Source organism: Entelurus aequoreus, linkage group LG08 (assembly GCF_033978785.1).
Source record: "Entelurus aequoreus isolate RoL-2023_Sb linkage group LG08, RoL_Eaeq_v1.1, whole genome shotgun sequence".
In the NCBI taxonomy this organism is placed as follows: Eukaryota; Metazoa; Chordata; class Actinopteri; order Syngnathiformes; family Syngnathidae; genus Entelurus; species Entelurus aequoreus.
Window position 1 is genome coordinate 50439852 of NC_084738.1, and position 21217 is coordinate 50461068.

Consider the following 21217-nt stretch of genomic DNA (forward strand, 5'->3'; position numbering starts at 1 on the left):
ATGTATGGACACATAAACTACTGCTATCCGTTTGTCAGCTGGGAGACTAAAAATAAATACAGTCAGCCGTTGTTTGTGATCGGCATTAAAAAGACACAAAATCGGCAACGGCCGATCACATACTTTTTCATGAAAATCTGCCGAAACAGATGGGCGGCCGATCAATTGGCACATCCATTGCGGTTAGTATAAATATCCTCCTGTTACAAATAATTGCACTTTGCTAAGTGTCAATTTAGCGAGTTTTTTTACCTTAAGTAACACACCGGATTCTTACCTGTCTTTTTGCTCTATGTTTGCCAAGTTGGAATTTGACGAATGAGGACTCTGAAAGACAAACCACACAATTTGTTAGGAATATTTCATGTTTCACATTCTAAACCAGGGCTGTCCAAACTACGGCAATGAGGGATGTCACTAAATACTTGTTATATTAACCTAAAAATATTTCACTGAATATGGTTCTGTCAAAATTGGCCAGCATAAATAATGTTGATCACTGAGTATTTGTAATTCTTGTGAAAAGTCTGGGCATGAATTTATATGTAAATATGGTGCGGACAACAACAACAAATTAACTATGTTTCTAACAAATGTCATCTCAAGAGGACGAAGAATAAATTAACTTAATCTGCACACCGTAGGAGAGACCTGGGCAAATTAAGGCCCGTTAAACTTTTCAATCTGGCCCGCTTCACATTCCCAAATAATTTTTTTAGATCTTTAAAATGGAAACTGTAGCTGCCAATATGATGTGCAGCGATGTTTTCAAATTACCGTAAGTCTTGAACTATACAAAGTATTTAAACGGTTGGAATCTGCGCTTTTGCATGATATACTAGTTACTATGGTAATCTAAGTCACAGCAGCTCAGACGAGGCACCAAGCAGTGTGGGTGGGTTTCCACAGAGTGTTTCCAGAGCGGCCAGCAAGAAATGCAGGTGTCAGGGACAGACGGCAGACGGAGATTTTTACAACAAAGTTCTAAAACTTAGTGATATAGTAGATTGTAGGTGGGTTTTTTTTTACCCTTCGCATTCATATTTCGCTGTGTTTGTTGCATTTTTGTTGTGTTTCGCTTGATTGTAAAATATGTCGACCTAGAGGGGGTGTGACGTTCATATGTTGTCAATATTCAGTGTTTTATCGTTCATAGTTAATATTGTAAATCCCACATTCTTTATTGTCATGTACATTCTGGGTGTCACTGTTTATCTAGTGCGTCATGATTGTTTTGTTTTGGTTTGTCTGTTCCAAAACAACCTTGTATCTCTTAGTCATATTTGGAAAATCTAAACATTCTGTAGACAGGTTGGCATAACTCCATATTCACCTTTGTCCCACAACTGGTCCATTCAATGGCACAAAATAGAAGAGAATTGAAAATGGGGGGGGGGGTTTGTAGGGGGAAGAAATTTGGCATGACACAGCACACCACAACACAACACAACAGGAGAAGAAGAAAAAAATAAAAAGATGGCAACGCCGGCAGCAAACGTGGTACGCGACAAACTAAAAAAGGGAATACTAAAGACCAGGGGGAAAAAAAAACAATAATAGTCAACACTTTCTTAATGAAAATTACAATAATATTATAATAATAATAAACAATATTATCACGCATTAATATCTCTTAGCCTCTAATGCGGGGCCAAGAGATATTAATGCGTGGCACGCATTGAATGTCTCTGCTGCATTGGATCAGTCTCCTTTCTTTAACAGGCAAAAGCTTTCTAACCTCTCTAATGCCTTGCATCGTCTATATTAGATATATAACAACGAGTGGGTGGCGGGTGGTTGTGGTTTTGATAAAATGTTAGTTCGGGTGGATGGCGGGTGGATGACGACTTTTGTGATGCGGTTGCGGATGAAATAATTGCCTATCCGCGCATCTCTAATAAATATATATATATATATATATATATATATATATATATATATATATATATATATATATATATATATATATATATATATATATATATAGGGACGGTGTGGCGCGGTTGGGAGAGTGGCTGGTTCAATCCCCACCTACTACCAACCTCGTCACGTCCGTTGTGTCCTTGAGCAAGACACTTCACCCTTGCTCCTGATGGGTCGTGGTTAGGGCCTTGCATGGCAGCTCCCGCCATCAGTGTGTGAATGGGTGAATGTGGAAATAGTGTCAAAACGCTTTGAGTAGCTTGAAGGTAGAAAAGCGCTATACAAGTATAACCCATTTACCATTTATATATATATATATATATATATATATATATATATATATATATATATATATATATATATACACACACACACACACACATACATAGATATACCGGCCCCCAGACACATTTTTTTCTCTAAGTTTTTATGTGTGTACCCTGCTTAGCACAATTACACCACAATGATGTACTTTTTTATAGAGTGTTACTGCAAAATAATCCACTATTTGGTATGAAAGTACAACTACCCTCTCTTCCTCCCTCCACACCACGGCTGTTCAACTGGCGGCCCGCGGGCCCCTTCTGGCCCACCAAAGCTTTTCATTTGGCTCGCCGAACATCACCTAAATAGGCTCCATGAAACAATTTTAAACTAGGGTTGGTCATGTATGCAGTACTCCCGCCACCCCACAGGGAGCAACAGCGAGGCATATGTGTCACAATGAAGCAGCAGTGCCTCGAGCAAGTGCTCCAGTCATTGTTTCCTGTCGGACCTTTTAAGCGGCAAACACTTTTTCAGACAAGCAGCTAAATTTGAGGAGTAGACGGCGATAATTCTACACCTTAGGTTTAATTGTGATGGGTTGCATTTATTGTGTGCAATGTTTGATGTAGATTGTTTAATTTCTATATGTGTAATTATCTGCATTTTATTGTGAATGTATTAACACTAAACCTTCTATTTTGTTTATGTAAAATACACAATGGACATTATTTACGTAAATTATACAAATAACATATTGCTTTTGTAATGCTTATTTTATGTTCATATTTTCAGTTTTACAAACTCAAATAAAGGAAGAAGTGTAAAAAATTAAACTAAGGGAAGACAATAATTCAAAAGAAAGAATAGCAATCCTCAATAACACTTTTGGAGCTTCTGTTTCTTCTTGCTGTTATCTTTCCAGCTCAGTCCTTCTCAAATAGTGGGGCGGGCCTCGGGGAACATGCTTTTTTGCCATACCAAAATATGATGAAGCGTATGTAGCACTTGGCTTCACTTTAACCACGGTGGGAGATGAGGAAAGATGTATTTGATTTCTTGTAGCTCACAATGTTATGCATAGGTATAGGTATAACAATTTTACAGACAAATTATACTATTTATAGACACGGTGGAGAATGGGGGGCGCAACATTTTTTTTTTTAACAGGAAAATATTTGAGAACGAGTAATAAGGGCAGAATAATGAATTTATTGACATTGCAGTGTGAAAGCCAATGTGTTTACTTTGCAAACAAGTAAAGGCAGTCTCAAAGGCATATAACCTGTGGAGGCACTGTCTGACGAAACATCCACATTTTGATGTCTGGCCACTGAGCCCCTGGGCTCTTGAAACTGCGACCCTCTTCATTATGTAAATAAGTAATAAATAATAAAAATAATAAATAGCCCTGCTCTACACTCATCATCTTCCCCAACAGGAGTCTTCAATAAAAGTAAAAGTGATGTAATTTTTGTTGTTTTTTCAAATTTTTATTTAGATTACACATTAAAAGGGATTAATTGAATTTACAGGTTTCTTATGCGAAAAGCTGCTTCAGATTTTATCCGATTCGGTTTTACGTCTGAACTTTTGCAACATGTTACAAACAAAAACCGAGGCACCACTGTAATGTATTTTTTAAATTCCATGTTGCTGTTTGTAGATGTTATTTTATTATTACACTATTTTTACTTTTTATTGCTGTCAATCATGATTTGACGGATGTAATTAAATTATGTCTATGCAGTGTCCGTATATTAAACAAATTTATTAGATCTTATCTATATCTTTAACGTGACAGTATGTCATTTCATTCATTATTTATAATTTCTCTCTGTACAGCATAATAAAGAAACGTCCTATGTACTGAACCTTCACACCTATGGATGTGTCGATCGATTGGTGGTAAGACTTTCATTCCGTTCCACCGAACATTTCCAAATAATTTTTTTAGACCTTTACTATCGAAACTGTAAATGCAATTATGATGTGCAGCGCTCTTTTCAAATTACCGTAAGTCTTGAACTATACTAAGTATTTCAATGGTTGTAATCTGCGTTTTTCGAGTAATCTAAATCACAGCCGCTTCAGGCAGAGTGGGCGGGGTTTGATTACAGAGCAGCCAGCCCGGAACACGGGTGTACTGTTTCACAAAAAGCTCTTCCAAAGCACTTACAGAGATTCGATTGACCTGAGCTGAGGCAGTACTCATATTTTGACCCAGCGGGCCAAGGCGGGTCCTGACAGCATAGGGCCCAGTACCCTCACTGTTCACAATCGTTCAGGGCTCTAGTGCTTTAGGAGCATTCACACCAATGAGCAGCCCAATACTAGCATCTATTGGCGTGAAATCATCATCTTTCAGGTAAGGCCATATTTTTATGTCTTCCTGCTTGGGAATGTTGTCTTGTGTCACAGGAATTGTCTTTTGGGTGTACACATCAGGCAATCTCAAAAAGTTGTTCTCATTTAAAGCAGACACCTTTAGGCCAGTGAGCTTGTGGCAACTTATTGGTCTCTCTTGACCCATCGTCTTGAGCAGAATGTCTACTTTCTGTCCAGTGGCATTTAAATCAGTCATTAATGTTTTCAAGCAAAGTGTGGCAGAGCTGCCTGGATCCAGGAATGCATACGTTTTCACAGTTGTGTTGCCTTTATCCAACTTCACTTGCATAGGTACGATATACAGTGCGCGCTCTGATGTTCCGGCCCCAGTATGGACAGGAGGGTCCAAAGACCAGAGCACTGGACATTGATGGTTCTGTCCATGAGGCTGTTGCTTGAAGTGGTTTTTAATTAGTGCATGTGTCAATGTGGAGAATAGGAGGGTGGTTCTTTTGGCAAATGTTGCATGTATGCTGTTTGGGACAGCTCTTACTGATATGCCCTTTCTTTAAGCAGCCAAAGCATAGGCCATTAGTTTTAATGAAGTTCACATCTTCTGAGTTTTGGTTTTGTTTGAATGCATTGCATCTCCCAATGAAATGTTCTTTATTGCAGAATGCAGCACTTTTGTCCAAAGAGCTTGCTGCATTTGCATTTGATTGGCTATCAATTGCCATCAAGTTGGTGTCTGACTCCGACATTTGTGCAACAGTGGTGGCAAAGCTGCTGCTGCCTTTGACTTGTTTGTGGAGATTAGTTTTAATTTAGATGTTATTTCTTTTGGTGCCTGCAGCTCCCCAAAGACAGGATTCAATGCAGCTTTTGCTTATTTTTCGATAAATTGCAGTAAATCTTAGAATTTGGCCTTTTCGTTATTTTAATCCATATCGCCACTTGTCACGAAGTCTGAAAGGTAGTTTTGATACCAGAACTCTCATGTTGGTTACATTTTCAAGCTCTCCAATAAAGTCAGCCTCCTTCATTTTATTAAAGCCGCTTCTTAAGAACAATGCATATACATGTAAAGCAGCACCTTCATCTCCCTTTATAGTCCACCAGTTTAAAACTTTATTCATGAAAGCAGATGTTAATTTAGTTTTGTTACCAAAATGCCATTCAAGTTGCTTTTTTGCTTCCATATACACACTATTCGGGTCCATGTAGATGTAACTCTGAACAAGAGTCTTTGGTTTTCCAGAGGTGAACTGCTCTACGTAATACAGCCGGTCTTGCATGCTTTCTGTTTTGGCTTCTATTCCTTGCTCAAACGCCTTAATGAAAAAGCGGAACGTTAATGGGTCACAATCAAAGGCAGGTATGTCAATTGGAGGAAGTAAAGACAATCTGTTCTTGTGTTCCTGGTGTAGGCATTGGCTTTGGATAATGATTTACAAGTGCTTTCCTTGGCTTAAGTCTTGGAGCTGTCCTTGGAACTCTATATTCAGTGGCTGTGATGGAGGAAGAGGATGCTGGTTGTTTTGACTCTCTCACATGTGACTGCTGATCTTGATTTTGTTCAAATGCAAAAACCTGCATGTTAGCGGCAGCAACAGCCAATTCCGTTCTGAGGGCCAATGTTTATTTTTTAGCTTTAATTTGTGCATCTTCAAAATCGAGAGCATGCTTTGCCGCTAAGGCTTGCGCTTTTGCTTGTAATGTAGCGAGTTCCAATTGAGCTTGTAATTGTGCCACATACGTGTTGGATTTAATGCTTGAGCGTTTGCTTCCAAGTGAACTGGGCACAATACTGCCGCTTTTGGCCAGCGATGCGCTCTTTGCGCTTTCAGATGACACACTGGTATGCTTTGATTTACTCGGCCTGGTTGAGGCCTTGCTTGTAGCTTGCCTGCTCGTTTGAGACACGCTATCTTCAGGTTGAACATAATCAAATAAATTCCCAGCAGCTGGAGCAAGCGCCGTTTTGTTGAGCCATGCAGTGATTTCCTCCAAGAACGTCTTGAATCTAATTTCAGCTCATACTAATCCTTGTGATCGGTTTCTTTTTCGTCCTTAATTAAAAGTGATTGAACAGCAACTTGTATGTCCATAAATTCTGCCATATATGCATGGAAAGTTTCCAAATGTTTGCGAACAGAGTCTTCACTTTCATTGGCTTCAATCAGCGTGTTAATGTCATTGCGCTTCCCTGTGAGAACGCTGAGTTTGCCTCTGCGCGTGGCCATCAATTTACAGAGTTGTTTTTCTGCGACAATATCGGCGTTAAAAACTTCTCTCGTTAAAATTTAGTTTCTTGAACCAACAAAGAATATTTCAAAACTCAAAAGGATTTTCTTTTTTCTTCACAAACTTGACAAACTTAAAATTTCATTGATCATATTGCATGAAACAAAGCGGAGTCTTGTACTCACAAAAGGTGTGTCTCTTTCCAACTCCAGTCAACGTTGTGACGTCAGTCGAAGCAGTTGAGTTCTTCCTTTTCCTTTTCTTTAAACTTTTTTGACTTAAATGTATCGGCCTTTACAAGCTTTCCAGGTTCTAAACCAAAGGCCGTGGGCTGAGCCAGGACAGGTGGTGCACTTTCATACGCACTTCCGACTACAACATAAGTCTCTCCAATAAATAGCATTGTTTGCAAAAAAAAAAGTCCATCCAAGGTTGACAAAAACAACTTTAACTACATCCAAAGCTATAAAGAAAACTAAGGCTCAAGTGTTGCGTAAGAAGTGGTCAAAAAAAATTTCACCGCCAGTCTCTCAACTCCACATTTGTCCAATCAGTTTCACCTGTGCGCCAATATATGCTTTCGCCACATGTGCTGTAAATGACACAGAATGTAAATGACACAGAATGTAAATGACTTTCTAATTAAAAAAAAAAAAATTTAACCTAATAATAGATGCAGTACCAGAGAAATATAAATAACACAAAAATGGCTACCAAAACCATAGTGACCAACACCAAAGTGCAGTAGCACTGTAGGCCCCAGTATTCATCAAGCAACAAATAATTAATTTAACTTAATATATATACAGGACTACCGAAATATGAACAACACAAAATTGGCTACTGCAGCTGAAATAGAAAAGGTGCCAAAAGACTTCAAATATGCGTTGATTGTAACCATCTATAAGAAGAAAGGTGAAAGGAGCGACTGCGGTAACCATCGTGGAATTTCTCTTTTATCAATTGCTGGAAAAGTATTTGCAAAAGTCCTCTTGAACAGACTGAAACAAGTTTCAGAAAGTGTGCTTCCAGAAAGTCTCTGTGGTTTCTGAGCTGGAAGGTCAACATCTGATGTGATATTCGCACTGTGGCAACTGCAAGAAAAAGCTATATAAGAGCAACAACCTTTATTCATTGTGTTTGTTGATTTCTCAAAAGACTTTGACACCGTTGATCGATCAACCCTATGGAAAGTGCTTAAAATATATGGTTGCCCTGACAAGTTCACAAATATGGTTAAACAATTTCATGAAAATATGTCTGCAGTGGTTTCTGTGGGAGGCGGCACAAGTGCTGAGTGCTGAGTGTGCTGGCACCGACTTTATTTGCACTTTACTTGACTGCTGTGTTTGAATATGTGAGTTCCAAAACCACAAAAGGTGTGTACATTCAAACTAAGTCAGATGGAAGTCTCTTCAACCTTGCGTGTCTGCGAGTCGCTTCAAAGACTAAGCTGGTCTGTGAAAGAGAATTATTATATGCAGATGACTCTGCACTGGTCGCTACAGGCCTGGAAGAAATACAGGAGATAACCACCTTATTTGCGGAAGCTGCAACCTGCTTTGGATTACGAATAAACACCACTAAAACTGAACTATTCTACCAACAGCCATTGCAACAACAAAAATCTGAGCGGCCTGTCGTTGAAGTGAATGGCGAGGCACTAAATACGACAGACACCTTCACCTATCTGGGCAGTACTATCACAAAGAAGAATTCAAGTGATGTTGAGGTGCATAGGAGAATCCAAGCAGCTTGTAAGTCATTTGGTTCTTTTCACCAGCGACTCACGGTCACGACATGACATCAGGCTATGTACAAGGTCTACAAAACAGCAGTCTTACCATCACTGCTATACTCTACTGAAACAATGCTTCTCCACCGAAGGCATATCAAGCAGCCTACTCGTGTACAACTCCGCCACCTCCGCCAGATCACGAACATCAAGTGGCAAGACAAAATTCCAGATGTTACGGTCTTGGAACGTGCTGGAGCATTGAGTATTGAGGCTGTGATGACTGCAGCTCAACTAAGATGGGCAGGCCACAATTACAGCACGGGAAGCGAAAACGTGGAGGTCAAAAACTTAGATATAAGGATGTTCTAAATCGCCATATGAAATGTGGTCACATCAACCGCAACACCTGGGAACAGCAAGTATCATGCAGACCATCCTGGTGTGATACACTCACTACATGAGACAATCAAAAGGGTAGGGGACAAAAAGAACAGCAGAGTGCAAAATAGGACATGAAAGGCGCCATTTGTGAAAGTGACTATACCTGCGGCAAATGCAAGCGGCCATGCCGATCAAAAGCAGGACTCGCAGCTCACATTCGAGCATGCAACTGACACACTATTTGACTATTTTACCTCTTCTCTCTTTTAACTGTCATCATCGAAATTGATGAATTGCGATATATATATATATATATATATATATATATATATATATATATATATATATATATATATATATATATATATATATATATATATATATATATATATATATATATATATATACATCAATATGTTAATACATGTGTATGTAATATATATATATATATATATATATATATATGTATATATATATATATATATGTATATATATATATGTACAGTGGGGCAAAAAAGTATTTAGTCAGCCACCCATTGACAATCAATGGGTGGCTGACTAAATACTTTTTTGCCCCACTGTACATATATATATATATACATATATATATATATATATATATATACATATATATATACATATATATATATATATACATATATATATACATATATATATATATATATACATATATATATATATATATATATATATATATATATATATATATATATATATATATACATATATATATATATATATATATATATACATATATATATATGTAGATACACATTTATTAACATTTTGATACATATATACACAATATATATACATATTGATAAATTATATATAATATATAGATATATATAAACACAATATATATACATATACATATACACATAAATATACATATAGATATATACACACATATATATATACACATACGTACATATATATAAAACTTCTTTCGCTTATCTGAGGTCGGGTCGCGGGGGCAGCAGCCTAAACAGGGAAGCCCAGACTTCCCTCTCCCCAGCCATTTCGTCCAGCTCCTCCCGGGGGATCCTGAAGCGTTCCCAGGCCAGCCGGGAGACATAGTCTTCCCAACGTGTCCTGGGTCTTCCCCGTGGCCTCCTACCGGTCGGACGTGCCCGAAACACCTCCCTAGGGAGGCGTTCGGGTGGCACCCTGATCAGATGCCCAAAACACCTAATCTGGCTCCTCTTGATGTGGAGGAGCAGCGGCTTTGCTTTGAGCTCCTCCCGGATGACAGAGCTTCTCACCCTATCTCTAAGGGAGAGCCCTGCCACCCGGCGGAGGAAACTAATTTTGGCCGCTTGTACCCGTGATCTTGTCCTTTCGGTCATAACCCAAAGCTCATGACCATAGGTGAGGATGGGAACGTAGATCGACCGGTAAATTGAGAGCTTTGCCTTCCGGCTCAGCTCCTTCTTCACCATAACGGATTGATACAGCGTCCGCATTACTGAAGACTCCACACCGATCCGCCTGTCGATCTCACGATCCACTCTTCCCTCACTCGTGAACAAGACTCCGAGGTACTTAAACTCCTCCACTTGGGGCAAGATCTTCCTCCCCAACCCGGAGATGGCACTCCACCCTTTTCCGGGCGAGAACCATGGACTCGGACTATATATACAGTATATATATATATATATATATATATATATATATATATATATATATATATATATATATATATATACACACACATATACAGTATATATATATACACACACATATATATATATAAATATACCGACTCTTAGACACGTTTTTTTTTCTCAATGTGGCCCCCCGAGTCAAAATAATGGCCCAGGTCTGGTCTAACAGGGGTGTCACACATTGCTATTATTGCTGCCCTCAGAAGGCCACATAGAAAACATGGCGGATCACCTTAAAAGATGTGGAAGATCACATTAAATGACATGACGCACCACATTGAATGATGAGCAGGCCACTTTGGATTATGTGGCAGACCACGTTGTGCCTCGTTAAATGGCATGATGTGGCAGGCCGCAAAAATCATGTGGCGGGTCGTATAAATGACGTGGCGGTCGACATTAAATTATGTGGCAGACAATGTTAAATGATAGAAGACCAGGCAAACCACATTAAATCACTTGGTGTGTGGCAGGCCAAATCTGCCCCCCTGGTCTTGAGTTTTAGACATAGTTTTAGAGGATAATATATCAACAACTGTTGGTGTGTCAGCATTGTCGCAGTCAGTACACGACACATAAGAGGAGGATCGCATCGATGGTAGTATCAGTATATGATCGATACTTGAATGATCATATCGATATTTTCATTTTTTCAAAATCTTTTTGTTGTTTTCTGTTGACTTTGTTTTGCTCAAACAAGTACTGTTTATAATGAAAGAGAGTACGGAAATAGTTAAATATGTTGTTAAACTGTCAAAAGCACTCACCAAAAATAAATTTTGAAATGTTAATACATGTGATTGACGGTATTGATATCGGCCAATCTCACTCACGGATGATCGTATCGGAATCAACAGCATAACATTTTGATTGGAACATCCCTGGTCACAAAATTGTCCCGAGTCCTTATATGCCTGATTTGGAGTAATATGCTGCATCAGTTCTTAGTATAACGGTCCATTGAAACAAGGTCATGTGAACCACAAACGGAACTGAAGCAACAATTTAGTTCATTTGAGTCACTATAAAAATCTAAATCGATCCTTAATGTACAATGTGAATATAAATCTATCAACGGTGCGTTGAAGAATCAATATAAAATACAGATGCAAATCTTGAATAGTGACATACCTGGCCAAACAGGCTCTTGAGGTACAGTTTTGCAGCTGACAGTTTGGCTAGATGCTGATGCCGATGCGAGGATTTGATGAACTGTTTGGAGTAGGACGAAGGAAGCAGGTCGTCTCTGTCCAGACTCTTTGAGCTTCTCCTGGCCGCCGGGGCCAACTGGCTGTCACTGTATGTTCTGGACCCTTCATCAATGGAACACACATCAAGCAGGCTCATTTTCTGTTGCCCCAGGTCAAGCAGGTTTTCCACACTGACACTCTGCTCCTTTATCAGTTGCTTCTTCACAGGTGTGCAAGAACTGGGCTTCTGGATCATAGGAGGCGTCTCTGCGCTCATCCCCTCATGCTCATCACATGTGCCAGATTCTCGGCAGTTATAGTCTGACATCTCTGGAGCCAACTTTCTCCAAGAACTTGAGTCAATATCCAGGAGGGATCCCTCGGAGCTGAATTTACGCAGCATGGTGGCCACGCACCAGATGACTGGACAAGGTTGTGAAAGGAAGGAAGCGCTGCAAAGCAACAAGAAAAAGGGGGTGGATTTACTGCGAGGCAACGGCATGTTGGATGAAGCTGATTTAGGGAAGTCGGACAGTGAGTCACAGTAAGAAGAATGTGTTTGTGGAGTCACAGCCGGAATTATTAGCTCAATTCTGTGAATGCCAGAAATAATTTGGGTGAATAATTCCAAAATTCTTCTTGTGCTACTTTTCTTTTCGTGAAACAAGTGGTTCTTTGATGCAGCAGTTATAAAGTCATTTATTACCTGGGCATCTGTTTTGGGTTGGGCTCTATGGGTGGCTGGGGCCGTACTTTGGCTCCCACACACACTGGGAGACAAATATATTGTACATACATACTCACATACACATAATTATTCATACATATTAATACACACATACGTATATTCATTCATTAATACATAAGTATGCGCACACATTGGTACTTACCCATTTACATAAGTACCTACGCTCCCAAATACATACACAAATACAGTACATACATACACACGCACATTCACTGTACAAACATACATATACACATACTGTACATATACAAGCACATATGCATACATACATTCATGCGTATAATCACATTTCATACATCCATTTTCTACCGCTTGTCCCTGATGGGGTCGCGGGGGGTGCTGGAATAAAACATATTTGATTATGTTCCCCAACGGGAAACTGGGTAAAACACGGCACACTGACAAAGCTTAACCTATTGTTACTATAACAATCTACAAGGTCAATATAGTTCGCTTCTCTTTCTTCCCCTCCATTTCTCTGCTTTCTGTTGTATTTCAAATTACATTACATATATTTATTGTTGCATTTGAAACAGTTGCATTGTTGATAATAGAGGTAATTATTGTTATTATTCATTATCAATTGCTCCATTTGTAGTGCAATAATTCATTATTCGTTGTAATTTCTGTGTTATTAATATTTACTCCACTAACTGCTTCTTTGCTATCACTTTTCGTATCATTTTTGTACATATCCTATTTGCTGATGCTGTTCTGTTGTTGTTGTTATTGTTGTGTTTGTTGTTGTTATTGTATCTCTGTCTTATCGCCCTCTTGTACCCGCAATTTCCTCTTCCGTCTTCCTTTTTTTCTCTTTCTATCCCCTCCTGCTCCAGTCCGGCTGCGCCAAACAATAATATTAATCCATTTAATAAAGTCAAATACAAATAAGGCAACAAGACAAGTATCCCACACTTCTCTTTTGTAAAGTAAATCTGAACTGCAAATATGGGCATCTACATCAACAATATGATTTGCCTGAGTAGTTGTGAGTTCAAATCCCGGCCAAGTCATACCAAAGACTATACAAATGAGACCCATTACCTCCCTGCTTGGCACTCAGCATCAAGGGTTGGAATTGGGGGTTACATCACCAAAAATTATTCTTGGGCGCGGCCACCGCTGCTGCCCACTGCACCCTCACCTCCCAGGGGGTGATCAAGGGTGATGGGTCAAATGCAGAGAATAATTTCGCCACACCTAGTGTGTGTGACAATCATTGGTACTTTAGTACCAAGTGTCTATATTAGCTATATTAGCCTACTATCAAAGGCTGACGCAAATCTTTGTTGACAGAAATGTTGTATTTACATTTTTATTCTATACATGTTTGCAACATTGGTAACTAGTCTATTAGTAAAACGAAGACTTCTCAGAAGGTGAGATAACGTCTGGAAATTATTGGCTCAGAATGGCCAAAGGTATAGATGTGTGTGTCCAAGTTTAAGGAAACGGCAGGCTGTCTTCTTCTAATGGATTTATTACAATCTTTGCAAGCGAGGTGATGTTTGCTGTGGTCTGGAACAACATGGCACGCAAACAACTATGAGAAATACAGACAATATTACATGCAGATAATGTGTCATGAGACATGCAAATATTAATTAAATACGGAGAGGACATAAGTAAAAGAAATTCAATGAGCTCAAATATACCTACAAACGAGGCATAATGATGCAATATGTACATACAGCTAGCCTATATAGCATGTTAGCATCGATTAGCTTGCAGTCATGGATTGACCAAATATGCCTGATTAGCACTCCAACAAGTCAATAACATCAACAAAGTTCACCTTTGAGCATTCACACACAGTATAAAACGTTTGGTGGACAAAATGAGACAAAGGAGTGGCATTAAACACGTCTGTCTGTCTTTCATCGGAGAAAGTTGTACATGTAAATAAACTACGATGAGTTCAACGATCGCTGAAATTAGTAGGACAAAACGGTGCTCGCCAAATACTCTTATCAGTGAAGCATGTTTAGTATAAACAGTGGGATTACTAACAATTAGGAAAGTTTGTGTCATGTTTGTTCTCCTACAGAAAATATATTTAAAAAAATATTTTTTTTTCTTCATCTTTTTCCATTTTCACACATCTCCGGCTGTTTAGCAACGCGGGTTGCTGACCCCCGCAGTGGGATAGAAATGTTCAAAGCAATTGAGAAGACATGAAAATAAAATACCAAAAAAAGGAAACAATTACTTAAAGCAACAGTATCATTAATAGTTGTTCCAGGTTTTTGATCCCAAACATTGATAAAAAAATTAAATTTTTGAAAAAAATTTGAGCGTTTCTCGAAACTTATGAATCAATTTGGAATTGGAAATTGAATGTTAATCGATTTTTTGAGCACCCTTATTATTTATACAGACATTTTTGTCTAGCGTTATGTCATATGTCCCCTAAAATGACAAAGAAAATAATGTTACGGCAGGAGATATCTGGTAAAAGGCTTAATTCAGTTTCAGTTCAGTCTTTATTTGAAGGGACAATGTACAGAAACATTAAGCTCAAAGACATATGTTCTGTATGTCTGTGATTATAGCTAAATAGCTCATTTCCAACTGCAGTCCCTTCAATTACTATAACACCGCGCATAAATCAACATGAAACATACGTTTCAACATGAAACATAGGTTTCAGACTAAAATATATTGTTTTAAAAACAATGACAAATGTGTTGAATGGGTCACCTGTTCGTCCTGGAGTTTTATGCTCTTCCCGTTGCAGACCTTTTAAAAGTTCCTGAGCGTGGGTTGTAGGCTCAGAGTCCGGCAAAGTGACTCTTGAGTCGCCTTCAAAAGCTCGTTAAATACTGTCAGCAAAGAGCTCTGTCACATTACACCGTCCTCCTCATTAAAGATGCCAGCAGATGTTAAAGGAGGACAACCACGTAGTGACGGCAGACGCGAGGAAAAAAGTTCCGCAAAGTTGTTAGTTTTTTTTTCTTTTTTTCTCACGGTGTCACATGAGATAGGAACAGACGTTATTCCTTCTCACGACTGCCACCGCACCTTCACTTCTGTCTGAACTTGTCCGCGGGGGCGCGCACACGCACGCACGCACACACACACGCACGCACACACACGCGCGCGCGCAGGGCATGGCAACCCATTGAGTCGGAAGCAATACAGGAACGTCATCGCACCACATTAGTCATATTACACATATTGATAGATAGATAGATAGATAGATAGATAGATAGATAGATAGATAGATAGATAGATAGATAGATAGATAGATAGATAGATAGATAGATAGATAGATAGATAGATAGATAGACCTTTATTGTCTGTTAACAGTAATTCATCTTAGACTGGTTGTAAAACAATGTTACAGGACAGAACAATACGAGATACAACATTTAAAAAAAACAGACATCGATAGATCGGTTACGTATTGGTCGCATGCAAATTTATTTATTGAAATGATTCAACGAAAATAATCACTCGAATAAATATTTGCGAAAATCAAGACTGATTAGGCTGTTTATGAAAATACATTTGGAAAACATTGGACACGTTAACGGAAAGACGCTCAGGCATGAAACGGACGCCTCTGGTGACGTCATTTCGGGTCCATTGACGTCACGGTGTTTTATTTTAGGGCACCAGCGACTCACTAATTTGACCAAGCTGCGTTATCAAGGTGTCACTTTTCCCAATAAATGTTGTTTAGCGTATTGTTATTCAAGGTGTTATTCATAGCCCAAACCGGATGGGACAGCCGGATTATATTCGCTATGTTTGCACTGGGATACGCAAATGTTAGCTAGTCATGCTAATAACAATAACAAGCCTATGGTAGCTTTATCGCAATAGTGTAATATTGTGTGCCTTTAAGGTAACATTTTGTATTTAATAGCAAGTGGTCGGTGTCTATAACTTCAAAAATAGGATTTGTGGAAAATATTTACTCACTTGTGCTTAAATGATACAAGACGTGTGGTAACACAATAATGTCATTTTTCTCCCCCACTCAGAGATATGGCGGATTCAAGCGGTCTGACTGACGTCACAGTGAAGACTCTGGACTCACAGAGCAGGAGCTATAAAGTCAGGGGAGAGGTAATGCTCCTGCCTTCAATAATGTTCTTTTTGCGTGCGAAACCATTCACCACAAGATCCGCAATTATAATCTAACTCATAGGTGGGCCACAGGGCTCAGTTTTAGAGCCTTGATTGTTCTCTTCTCTACACAAATTATCGTCCTAACAAACAAATAAACTAAGGTAATAAACGCTATTGCAGACTGCATTAACCTACTCAGTGGCTTAGTGGTTAGAGTATCCGCCCTGAGATCGGTAGGTCGTGAGTTCAAACCCCAACCGAGTCATACCAAAGACTATAAAAATGGGACCCATTACCTCCCTGCTTGGCACTCAGCATCAAGGGTTGGAATTGGGGGTTAAATCACCAAAAATTATTCCCGGGTGCGGCCACCGCTGCTGCCCACTGCTCCCCTCACCTCTCAGGGGATGAACAAGGGATTGGGTCAAAGGCAGACGTAGTGTGTGTGTGACAATCATTGGTACTTTAACTTTAACATTAACCTGCAGGGCATCCGCAGGGTCTTAAAAAGTCTTAAATTCACAATTTGAATTTAAGGCCTTAAAAATGTCTAAAATTCTCAAAAAATTTCATAAAAGGTCTTGAAATACGATTTGAAAAGGTCGTAAAAATCTATTTACGATACTTTTATTCAAAACATGCACAAACTTCAGTCTTGCTTTTAAATGTTTAGATCTTTGATGTCCGCTATAGCGTGACTACAGTAGGCCACCTGTGCTGCCCAGTCAGAATTTATCACGCACCATCAGCTAAAGTGGTGTGCGCGTGCAGCGGTGTGTTGATACAGCTTAGCATAACAGCGGAGAAAACTGATTGAAAGCCCAAAGCAAAGCTGAATCACTCGCATAAGATGGGTAAGTGCAAGTTCAAAAATGTGTGACTCCAGAACGATCAATTGAATGCACGGTTGATGGGAACACATAAAGTGTTTTCACAGTCGTCACAATTTGGGTTAGGACCCGAATGTGGAGCCATCGAGTATGAAAGTGTTTGTAAACATGGCAGTGAAAGTGAATGGAATGATAATGCAAAAGTTAAAAAAAATGGCATGAGTCCCTGTCAAAAGATGCTGAAACGCCACAAACACTTGCACAAGTATATAAGGATCAGCTTACCCCCCCCCACCCCCACAAAAGGTGTGTCATGTGAGTAAAGTGGCGCCAATTCCTGGTGAAATCACACTATTACATACAGTAAGCACATGCTAATTTCTCTGTGTAGTAGTGTACTCACAGCAGTAAAACTAAAACAAACATAATTCTTGTATATTATTTATAATATTTGTTCCAATAATTTCAGATCAGCTTCTTATGCCTAATCTTTTCTCCAAATTTATACAGCAACTGACATTAAAAGCTATAAAGGTTGTCTGTTTAGTGTTTACACTCAGTTTATAGTTGGGTAAGGGAAGCAAGGAAGATTTGCGAATGTCACCTTGTCACGCTTAAATAAAAATGATCCTTGTTTATAGTAATATGTTTTAAAAAAGTGACAAAAACAAGTAACAATTTATTCATACATACCAATTAGCTGAGGAAATTTTAATGTTATCCACAATATTCTCCTCCAAATTAGTTTTTTTGCAACTTAGTCCAGTTACAGTAGTGTTATCGTATATGTTTTCATCTGTTTGCTCAATTCTGACAGCTGCAAAAGTTAACTGTTTAGCTTTAGCAAAGAGGCTAACAGTCCCTTTCACAGACAATATATTGTTGTGCTCTCCTCTACCATTGTTGATGTTCTGGTTGTTGTTGTTACATGAAAACACTTTATGTATAAAATTTGAAACACACTGCATTTTTTGCAAGAAAACAGTTCTATGGCAAAACTGAAAAATGGCTGTTATAATTGCTAATATTTTTTTCAATTAATTTTACAATAGAGAAGCTTTTGGTGTATTTAGTTAGTTAAATCAATTTGTTTTCCGATTTGAAAAAGCAGTAAAGTAATTCATATACTTACAATACATTCTGGCCCTCTGATTTTTCTTTGTCTTTGTATTTATGTCCATATGGATGTGAAATGGTCTTGAAATATATTCATTAGGGTCTTAAAGTCCTAAATTAAACTTGTTGAAACCTGCAGAGACCCTGACCTGTCTGACATTGAACATGAGTAAAACTGTTGCACTGTATATGACCAAAACTAGAAAAAAGTCTGTTCCACAAATTTTTGTTAAGACCAACATTTTGACATAGTTGAAGACTCCAAATACCTTGGTGTTATATTGGATCCAACACTTGGATTTAAACATAACTAGTAAATATGTAATATTGTGAGATATAATATGTACGTTTTTAAACACATGATAAATATGCCTATTCAAATCCCAGCCGAGTCATACCAAAAACTATAAAAATGGGACCCATTACCTCCCTGCTTGGCACTCAGCATCAAGGGTTGGAGTTGGGGGTTAAATCACCAAAAATGATTCCCGGGCGCGGCGCCACTGCTGCCCACTGCTCCCCAGGGGGATGGGTCAAATGCAGAGGACAAATTTCACCACATCTAGTGTGTGTGTGACAATCATTGGTACTTTAATCTTTAATCTAATTATGATGCTGCATATATATCTATTTGAATTCAAATATTGTTTCTTATTTATTCATAACAATCCATCCATCCATTCATGAGGGGGCTGGAGTCTATCCCAGCTGCACTCAAGCTGGGATAGGCTACAGATTCAACAAAAAAACGTTTAGGCGTCCTTATTGTCAGATCTTAAGGAGATATAATATATTAAGCTTTAAAGATTTCACCATGTACTCAGATGTGTGATTCGTTTTTGAAATGATGGATAATGCAGACCCATTGCCACTGAAGTGCAAATTTCCTTGGTAGGTAATCTGCTGAAGTTTCACGGTGAGCTGGTCGGTTGCATCCAAGGCGGGATATTTTTATCCAGAAAATGCACGCATGCACTTTAAACGTGTGCATCAATAATTATATATTTTTTATTTATCCGCTGTTTGCCGCCACACAAATCATGGCAGCCACACACCACTGCTCTCATGTGTGTTCTATTGCAGTGGTAGTGTGGAAAAAATGTCCGCATATTTAAAGTTCCTGGCACCCATGCGGTCTAGATTATATTTTTTAAATTAATAATACTCATTAGGCGATGGATAATAAAACTTTATTCATGAAGCGCTTTTCATACACTGCATTCATAAAAACAACGTCCAATGACCCACATTCCACAACAACAATCACATAAACAAATACACACACACACACACAGACGAATGCATGGCTGAATACAGAGGAGCCAAGTGTAGAAGCACTAACACATCAACAAAATATTAATCAAAGCTTTTTTCTAATCGATATATAGTTTCAGCCCTACTATAGATAGATGTGTATTTGTAGTGGGTATGGCTATAGAAAGATGAGTGTATGGTTGAAAGTACTATGTGGATGTTGACTGAATCTTACTGTCTTAGCCCACCTGCCCAGGGTTGCTGAATCTCGTCTAAAGTGTTAGTTTTTTTTTAGATTATATGCTTACTAGGGATGTCCGATAATATCGGCCGCCCGATATTATCGGCCGACAAATGCTTTAAAATGTAATATCGAAATTATCGGTATCGGTTTCATGATTATCGGTATCGCTTTCTAAAAGTAAAATGTATGAAGTTTTAAAACGCCGCTGTATACACGGACGTAGGGAGAGGTACAGAGTGCCAATAAACCTTAAAGGCATTTCCTTTGTGTGCGTGCCGTCCGAGTCACATAATATCTACCGGCTGTTCTCATCACGAATTAATGCAAGGCATACTTGGTCAACAGCCATACAGGTCACACTAAGGGTGGCCGTATAAACAACTTTAACACTGTTACAAATATGCGGCACACTGTGAACCCACACCAAACAAGAATGACAAACACATTTCAGGAGAACATCCGCACCGTAACACAACATAAACACAACAGAACAAATACCCAGAATCCCTTGCAGTACTAACTCTTCCGGGACGCAACAATATAAGCCCCCCCGCTACCCCCTACCCCCACCCACCCCAACCTTCTCATAGTCTCTCTCAGGGAGAGTAGGTCCCAAATTCCAAGCTGCTGTTTGGATAGATAGATAGTACTTTATTGATTCCTTCAGGAAAATTTAAATTCCAGCAGCAGTGTACAGAATTGAGATCAAATTTAAAAAGTAAATAATGGGGGTATAAATGGAAACAGAATAGAAAAATATTACAATAAGAATAAAAATAAAAAGCAACAATGAGAATAAAAATATAACAGTAAAATAAGAATTAAACAAGAGAAACTAGGCAGTAGTGACCATGTTATGAAAAAGTATTGCACTGTTATTGTTTTGAGGCATGTCAAAAAAAATGATGCACTTTGTGACTTCAATAATAAATATGGCAGTGCCATGTTGGCATTTTTTTCCATAACTTGAGTTGATTTATTTTGGAAAACCTTGTTACATCCAGCGGGGCATCACAACAAAATTAGGCATGATAAATGTGTTAATTCCATGACTGTATATATCGGTATCAATTGATATCGGTATCTGTAATTAAGAGTTGGACAATATGGGAATATCGGATATCGGTAAAAAAGCCATTATCGGACATCTCTAATGCTTACGCTTTGTACCTGTTGGATAAATAATAAGCTT

General features: G+C 38.7%; 2 protein-coding genes across 9 annotated transcripts in view; one reads left to right on the forward strand and one right to left on the reverse strand.

Annotated features, from left to right (window-relative positions):
- si:ch211-152p11.4 (regulator of G-protein signaling 1) overlaps nt 1-21217 on the reverse strand; it is a 43141-nt gene that overhangs the window by 20454 nt on the left and 1470 nt on the right. The window contains exons 1-3 of one of the 3 annotated variants that reach the window (XM_062056742.1): nt 16432-16546; nt 11698-12208; nt 278-327 (exon numbers count right to left, since the gene is read on the reverse strand). In XM_062056742.1, the coding sequence (XP_061912726.1) occupies nt 278-327; nt 11698-12159 (512 nt within the window). In that variant the 5' untranslated portion in view covers nt 12160-12208; nt 16432-16546. Of the gene's footprint in view, nt 1-277; nt 328-11697; nt 12209-15204; nt 15538-16431; nt 16547-21217 lie in introns of those variants that run through there. The other 2 variants (XM_062056740.1, XM_062056741.1) reach the window with 2 other exon arrangements.
- Nucleotides 12262-21217, forward strand: part of LOC133656009 (large proline-rich protein BAG6-like) — a 55900-nt gene continuing 46944 nt past the window's right edge. For 4 of the 6 annotated variants that reach the window (XM_062056737.1, XM_062056734.1, XM_062056738.1 and 1 more), the window contains exons 1-2: nt 16057-16159; nt 16494-16578. In XM_062056737.1, the coding sequence (XP_061912721.1) occupies nt 16498-16578 (81 nt within the window). In that variant the 5' untranslated portion in view covers nt 16057-16159; nt 16494-16497. Of the gene's footprint in view, nt 12291-16056; nt 16160-16195; nt 16355-16493; nt 16579-21217 lie in introns of those variants that run through there. The other 2 variants (XM_062056736.1, XM_062056735.1) reach the window with 2 other exon arrangements.